Source organism: Rhineura floridana, chromosome 1, assembly GCF_030035675.1.
Source record: "Rhineura floridana isolate rRhiFlo1 chromosome 1, rRhiFlo1.hap2, whole genome shotgun sequence".
Taxonomy (NCBI): Eukaryota; Metazoa; Chordata; class Lepidosauria; order Squamata; family Rhineuridae; genus Rhineura; species Rhineura floridana.
This window is the reverse complement of record NC_084480.1, coordinates 288758068-288766547: the sequence shown is the minus strand read 5'-3', so window position 1 is coordinate 288766547 and position 8480 is coordinate 288758068. Positions and strand designations below refer to the sequence as shown.

General features: G+C 43.0%; 1 protein-coding gene across 4 annotated transcripts in view; it reads left to right on the top strand.

Annotated features, from left to right (window-relative positions):
- Nucleotides 1-4092: 4092 nt before the first annotated feature.
- Nucleotides 4093-8480, top strand: part of UBR5 (ubiquitin protein ligase E3 component n-recognin 5) — a 114043-nt gene continuing 109655 nt past the window's right edge. For 3 of the 4 annotated variants that reach the window (XM_061604601.1, XM_061604593.1, XM_061604586.1), the window contains exon 1: nucleotides 4093-4522. In XM_061604601.1, the coding sequence (XP_061460585.1) occupies nucleotides 4461-4522 (62 nt within the window). In that variant the 5' untranslated portion in view covers nucleotides 4093-4460. Of the gene's footprint in view, nucleotides 4523-4679; nucleotides 4737-8480 lie in introns of those variants that run through there. The other variant, XM_061604611.1, reaches the window with a different exon arrangement.

Sequence of the window (8480 nt, the reverse complement as noted above, 5' to 3'; positions counted from 1 at the left end):
AGTATCTGTTGGTTTCTTTTTCTATCACAACCCGTATGGTGGTGGCCCAAAATTGGAAATTAATAACAGCTAATCTGATGGAGGAGTGGTACTCTAAGATTTGGTTGATGGCCCTTATGGAAAAACATACATATGAACTGAGGGGGAAAAAGAAGCTGAAGGGGAAAAATGTTCTATGTGAAATCGTTTTATTAAATATATTTCAGACAAATAACATGATTGGTTTCTTCCATCAACACATTATTATTATTATTAATATTTGATTTATATCCCACCCTACCTCCCAGCAAGAGCCCAGGGCCGGCAAACAAAAGCACTAAAAACATTACAACATCATAAAAACAAACTTTAAAACACATTAAAACAAAACATCTTCACAAATGGTTACTTTAAAAAAGCTATGAAAATATCTTCCAAGATTAAAAACATTTTTTAAAAAAGAAAGTTTAATAACATATTAAAAATCAATTCCCACACAGATGCAGACTGGGATAGGTCTCAACTTAAAAGGCTTGTTGAAAGAGGAAAGTCTTCAATAGGCGCCGAAAAGATAACAGAGATGGCGCCTGTCTAATATTTAAGGGGAGGAAATTCCACAGGGTAGGTGCCACCACACTAAAGGTCCATTTCCTATGTTGTGCGGAATGGACCTCCTGATAAAATGGTATCTGCAGGAGGCCCTCACCTGCAGAGCTCAGTGATTGACTGGGTATGTAGGGGATAAGACGGTCTTTCAGGTATCCTGGTCCCAAGCTGTATAGGGCTTTATAGACCAAAACTAGAACCTTGAACTTGGCCCAGTAGCAAATGGGCAGCCAGTGCAATTCTTTCAGCAGTGGGGTGACATGTTGGCATACCCTGCCCCAGCGAGGAGTCTTGCTGCCACATTTTGCACCAGCTGCAGCTTCCGGAGCAACCTCAAGGGCAGCCTCACATAGGGTGCATTACAGTAGTCCAGCCTGGAGGTTACCAGTGCATGGACAACAGTGGTTAGGCTACCCCGGTCCAGAAATGGCTGCAGCTGTCTTACCAGCTGAAGCTGGTAAAAGGCAGTTCTAGCCACGGAGGTCACCTGGGCGTCTAGCGACAAAGATGGATCCAGGAGCACCTCCAGACTACGAACCTGCTCTTTCAGAGGGAGTATGACCCCATCCAAAGCAGGCAACGGACCAATTAACCAAACTTGGGAACCACCAACTCATAGTGCCTATTGGCTCTCATCCAGCCCACCACCGAGTCCAGGCTGCGGTCAAGGGCTTTCACGGCCTCTCCAGATTCAGATGTTACAGAGAAATTGAGCTGGGTATCGTCAGCATACTGCTGACACCTCACCCCAAATCTCCTGATGACTGCTCCTAAGGGCTTCATATATATGTTAAACAGCATGGGGGACAAGATGGTACCCTGCAGCACTCCACAGCACAAGAGCCAGGGGGCCGAAAGACAATCACCCAATGCTATTCTCTGAGAATGACCTTGGAGACAGGATCGGAACCACTGTAAAACAGTGCCCCCAGTACCCATCTCACCATGTCGGCCTGGAAGGATACCATGGTTAATGCCGCTGAGAGATCAAGCAAGAATAACAGGGTCATACTCCCCGTCCTTTTCCCGATAAAGGTCATCCATCAGGGCGACCATAGCTGATTCAGTCCCATAACCAGGCTTGAACCCAGACTGGGATGGGTCAAGATAATCTGTTTCATCTAAGAGTATCTGCAATTGCTGCGCCAGAACCCTCTCAATCACCTTCTCTAAAAAGGGGGTATTTGTGACTGGTTGGCAGTTGTCACAAACCAATGGGTCCAGGGTGGGCTTTATGGAGGGATGTTATAGGCTGATTTTTTAAAATATATTCGAATTGTTAATGATTCCGATTATTTCAATTAATGTTGGTTTTTCATGTGTGATTGTGTATCTGTGATAGATTTACTATTGCTCTGGTCTTATGTTTGCTGTAACCAAATGTATATTTGGTATTTGCTTTGTTTCTTTTTGTCATCTGTTATTATTTTTATTTTACTTTGTGCTGCATGTATTATTGTCTTTCGTGTTAGAATGGTTGTTCTGAGTTGTTTTTTGAGGCTTAGTGGCAACGTATGTATGAAAGTCTTAATAAAGCATTCTTGCTATAAAAATGAAAAAATGTGAAAAGCAAAAAAAAGATTATTCATTTACTAACTGCAGCAGATATTATAACAATACAAGTGAGAAATACCAAAGTTTGAAGACTGGCTAATAAATATTTGGGACATTGCACAAATCGTCAAATTGATTTGATATCATCAGGGTAAAACAGACTAGACAGTGTGACAGTTACTTTATTGAAAAGTGGAAAGCTCTTTATAGCTTATTGGACTGAAAAAATGAATACCATAGTAAATCCTTATATGCTTCTGGGCAAAAGATAGTAAGAACAAATAAACTTATATGCTTCCAGGTGCATTTTACAATAATATAATGCTAAAATATAAACAGAAAAGCAAGTAATATATATACTTGAGTGTACATTTAACTATGTAACATACATTCACACACAACTTGGGAGAAAATATATCTCAACAAAAATATATAGTAATATATGTACATATAGGATAATGTGTTAATATACATGCAGATCTGTCTACACACACCAATATGTTTATTTGAATGTGGGGAAAATAGTGTAACTTTAAAGATTTGCTAAATGAACAATGGGGAAATTGGCAAGCTATATGCGATTTATATTCTGAATATTTAAATTTTTTGTTAATATTGAACCATTTTATGCTTATATTTTGTGTACTGATTTTATATAGCAAAAATAAAAAAACTGGGAAAAAACCCTTAGGCTTCCCACCGCAGAGAGCAACACCCTGAGCACCCAGCCATAGGAGAAGCTCTTATACCCTGCCATCTACCTAGCCCAGGGATGGCCAAATGTGGCCCTCCAGGCCTCTCTGTGCAGCCCCTGGGATTCTTCCCAGGCCACACCCTTACAGTACTTGTTTTTCTTTGCACTCTCATCATGTGGTTTTGTCTGACTGGAATGTGCCTTTGAAATCCAAATGTTACTTGCTTGCCTGGATGGAGCATCTGTACGTAAAAACCTACTGTACAAAGATAACATTCACGTTACTTGCTTTGCTCCCTTTTTCCTCTGGCCTCACCCACCACTGGCATGTGGACCCCAGAAGGTTACCCAGAAGGGAATGCAATGGTTCCCTCTTTTTCGCTTAGCTCATGATACTTCTTTTTCTCTGCACCACCTATCAAGTAGCATAGTGATTAAGTATTTGCTAGGATTGGGGAGGCTCAGAGTTCAAATCCCAACTCAGCCATGGAGCCCACTGGGTGAAAACTATTGCTCAGCCTAACTTACCACATAGGGTTGTTGTGAGGATAAAATGGAGGGAAGAAACCAAGTATACCATCACCAGCTCCTTGGAGACAACGAAGGTTGTGCTCTCTTAGCCCCATCCAGGCCTAGACCTGTACAAAGGGGTATGTATGGGGCGGTTCTCTATCCGAAAGGTCACACGTGGAGGGCCATTCTACAATCAGCAGCATCCAGAGATAAAATTTTATCTGCACTGTATCACTTCAAAGTGTAAATGCTAAATCCCTCCCCCCATAAATTTTAAAACCCCGTTCATGTAGAAACCTATGTTGAGCCATTCTCCCCGACAAGCTAGTCTCTCACCCACACGGTCTTTTTCGTTGGAAATACACCCTCCCTCCCTCTCTAGTGGTACAGTCCAGGAGGATCCCCCCCCCTTTGATTCTACAGATTGCTTAGATAGGCCTTGATGCGGCCTTTTCCGGGACGGTGGGGAGAAAGAAAAAGAAGACAGCGAATCTTCACCTCTCCATTCTCCCCGCAGGCTCAGAAGCCGAGCGATCGAAGGAGCCGGGCAGCCCAGCGGGAGTAGGTGGCGGTGACGCGCATCCTGCGCTCTCTGCCTCCCCGCGGTAGACGTGAAGCGGCGCGCGCAACCACGCAGCCTCCCTCATCAAAGTTCACGTCTGACGCAGAAGGGCCGGCCTTCGCCCCGGTAGCCAATCGTCGCCAGCTTTATATCGAGGATGCAGTCCCGCTTGTGAGCAGCGGCCTGCTATTCGCTATTGGGTGAGAGCCACCCCGCCCCTCTCTTCTCTCCCCCGGCGCGGCGCAGGAGAGAGAGGGAGGGAGGAGAGGGGCCGCTGGAAGTTAAGATGGCGGCGCGTGTGAGAGTGGGGCGCTGACCGAACCCTTTCCCGCCGCCGCGAGCTCCCCGTTCCCGCGCCCCGTGCTGCCCTGTCTCTATTTCTTCCCTCGCGCAGAGCGGAGGCTCCCGAGTGTGACCGAGACACCCAGCGGCACTCTGAAGGAGACACCCAAGTTCCTTCTCGCCCGTCCTTTCTCCTCCTCCCCCCACCCTCCATTTCCTCCTTGCGCGCCCGGCCCCTGCCCGCCTCCCTCTAGGGAGGGGGAGCGAAACATGACATCGATCCACTTCGTGGTGCACCCGCTCCCGGGCACCGAGGACCAGCTCAATGACCGGTGAGGAGTGTGTGTGTGTGAGAGAGGGGAGGCCGCTCATGTCCCCTCCGGGGGGGCAGAGGAAACAAGAGGGGGAGGAGCCCCCCTCCGTGCGTGAGGGGAGGAGCCCCGCGTGTTTGGGTGACGAGAGTGAAGGGTTGGAATGCAGGGAAGGGGGCCTTGGAGGAAGCCCCTGTGAAATCTGTGGCTTCCCCCCCTCTTTTTCTTCCATGCTGTGAGTTTAAATAGGGGTCTCCGCGTGGGTGTATAGGCCGGAGATGCTTCGTCGTGCATTTATATGTGATGTATAATATATAAAAATAGTGGGTGGCAAATGAGAGGTTCAGTCCTGTACAGGATTACTTTGGTGCAAAAATGCTGTGGAATCCAGCGCTTCAGAATAAATATGGATATGAGATCCGGCTGGAAACGTGTTAATTTCTTTTTGTCTCTGGATTTGGGATGGGTGAATAGATCCTCCAATTCTTCTCGCCGACATTAAATAAAACTTCAGCTGATCGTGGCTTGGACCATACTCTAAACATCTTGTTACTTGCCCTTTTCTGATTTTATATGTTTTAAATTGGGCATTTGGGGAATCTTGACCTCAATGAAAATTTCACTTCTTCGAACGCCGCAAGGGGTTAACAAAATTTGCACAGTCGAGAAAGGATTCCTTCGATCTTATGTTGAAGAGGCTTCTAATCGTGATAGGCCTAGAAAGCAAAGGAGCAAGAATAGGTTTTGTATTAGATGTGATTTTAAGGAGGACTTTGCAAATGCAAATTAGTGATGGGAAAGGATAAAGTAAATTTTTTTTTATTGTGTTCATGCAGGGAAAAAGCTATTGTAGAAATAGGTTTGAGTGCATTGAGGTAGGCAGTCTTGGCATGGCTAAATGCATTGATTTGGAGTATAGTGGAAAGCTTAAATTGCAAGCTATTTGAGATTTCTGGTTAACTTTCTGTAGTACAACACAAATAATTATTTTACAGTTAACATGGAGAGATCTATCTTTCTTTTTTGTTAAATAAATAGTTACAGAGATGGTTATGACCCTCTTTCTGTAATTGGATTCCCCAGGCCTTTATTAAACGTCATTGTGGTCCAAGTCCATTCCGTTATTGTGCAGCACAATCCTATGCATATTTACTCAGAAGTAAATATTTCTGTGTTCAGTGGGACATATTTGCAGATGTGTGTATAGGATTGCATGCTTATTTCAGAAAAATGTCTGAAAAAGATTTCAATAACAAGTGAAAAGCTAAGTATGTACTAAATATGTAGTAAGCAATGTACAGCAGTGAGAGGGTTACATCTCATCAAAACTACTACTGGCTTGACCCTGGTGCTGTATGGCAACATGTAGTGTTTAGGTGTGGCTTCTTTCTCTTGAATGACCTGGTGACACATTTTCCACTGTAGTGAGTGTCATGTACTCAGAGGAATACTACTTCAGAGACTGGCTGCGGCCTCCATAATGCCTGTGAATGTGACATGTTTCTGTAGTAGAAGGGTGGAGATAAGACACCGATAGAGCGTGAGGCAAGTACATTAGCATCTTCATGTAACTTCTACAGCCGTATTCTAAATATGTTAACTCAGAAATATATTCCACTGGTTTCTTCTTAGTTAATGTTTTTATAGTTGTAGCTTTAGAATTTGCTGGGGTGGTCACTGGATGGTGTTTTTTATGTGTGGATTTAAGAAATGTGAAACATTTTCCCAAATGTATTCTGCTCTTCTTATTTGAAACACTCTCTCTTGTTGTTGTTGTTGTTATGTGCCTGCAAGTTGATTACAACTTATGGCGACCCTATGAATCAGCGACCTCCAATAGCATCTGTTATAAACCACCCTGTTCAGATCTTGTAAGTTCAGGTCTGTGGCTCCCTTCATGGAATCAGTGCATCTCTTGTTTGGTCTTACTTTTTTTCTGCTCCTTTCTGTTTGCCCCCCCCCCCCAAATACTGCCTTTTCTAGTGAATCATGTCTTTTATGTGTCCAAAGTATGATAATGTCAGTTTCATCATTTTAGCTTCTAGTGACAGTCCTGGTTTAATTTGTTCTAACACCCAATTATTTGTCTTTTTCGTGGTTGTTGGTATCCTCAAAGCTCTCCTCCAACACCACATTTCAAATGAGTTGATTTTTCTCTTATCCCCTTTTTTCACTGTGCAACTTTCACATTCATACATAGAGATCAAGAATACCATGGTCTGAATGATCCTGACTTTAATGTTCAGTGATACATATTTGCATTTGAGGACCTTTTTTAGTTCTCTCATAGCTGCGCTCCCCAGTCCTAGCCTTCTTCTAATTTCTTCTGAATACCACTTACCATGACAAACCTGTTCATAGGGTCTCCATAAGTCGGAATCGACTAAGGCAGTCCATTTCCATTTCGTTCACAGAGAAGCATACATGATTCTCCCTCCTCTCCATTTTATTTTTGCAACAACCCTGTGAAGTAGCGATTGGCTGAAGCTCATACATTGAGCTTCATGACCAGTTGGGGATTTGACCTAGGGTCTCCCCAGCTCTAGTCTGCCACTCTAACTACTACATCATGTGTCTGTCTGTACTATTAAAATCCCATTCATCAAAATCTGACTGTTGCAAAATAAGGTTATTTTGGGGTACCTATTTCAGTACTCTGTGATTTTTTTTTAATCTTGATCACATAAAACCAGAAACAGGTAACTAATAAATGCTGATTTTACCTTTTAGGTATATTTTGTTATTTAAAGCATAAGATGTTTAATATCACATACCCTTTTTAGTCAAAATGCTTGGCTCACATCGCACTTGTGACTTAATCGTGATGAATAGAGAGAGAAGTATCTCTGCTATATTTAAACGGTGTTGAAAAACTTCTCTATTCATCAACTCTTGAGCCCTTTTAAATAGGAATTTAGGATTCAGGGGTCTCTCTTGGTGGGATAGGCAGGATTTCAGTTTTGATTTAGAGCTGGGGGAAATGAAACGCAGTGTAATTTAGGATTGATAACCCTGCATCTTCCTGTCTGCGACCTCACTGCTTTTGACCCTGTATGGTGTGCAACATCTTAAAGAGAAAAAAAAATAGTACCTCAGTCCAAAAGGTTTTTTTTTCTTTTTGGCACAGCCTGCCTTCAGCACTTGAATAGCCTTCCTGTAACACTGGTGTATAATATCATGGTTTTGACACCGGCTGGTGCAGCAGTTTATTTGCTGATATGCTGATTCAGCAAGTGTTGGGTTCTGAGAGTTAAATTAGGCTGTTCTGTACCAGTTGAAAAAGTAGAAGATGAAATTAGAATCTAAATATGATTAACTAAGATTTGTTGATGTGTGACAATTTGCTTGTAAAGCATACTTCTGCTCCCCCACCCTGCCCCCCAAATGATGTGTTAAACTGATCAAAACTGCATCTCCTGGTCAAATAGTTCTACTCTCCCCTGTGACATGCACTGTTACTTATCTGCCATTGTCATGTTTTCCTGCACTTACCAGCCAACAATGATGTGTGGAAGAGGCAAGGGAATGCAGAATGTCATGATGATACAACATGGGGTAACTAGATGTCCAGCATGATCTGGGAAGCTGGTTTTGGCAACAGCTCTGTATTTCCCTTAATGTCCACATCTTCCAAAATTCTCTTTCAAATAACTTCATGCTTCACTTGTGCAGAGTATTCTGCAGATATTTAGAGACTCATTGGATCTAGACTGAGTTAGTTAAACCTAAGTCCCATTGAAATTAATGAGACTTAATTATTTGTCCCACTGATTTTAGTGAGACCTAAATTTTGCTATCTTAGTTGGTAGCCAACCCCGTCTATTTTGTTGAAATCTTACATAGTTAGAGGGCTAAACATTTGAAAATTGTGTTAGTCTGTGGCTCCTAGAGACCCAACACATTAAGGGCAAAACATTCCCAGTTCAAGCTGTATGGAATCTCTACTTTCTGGGATTTCATGAACCTATAACAGAGGATG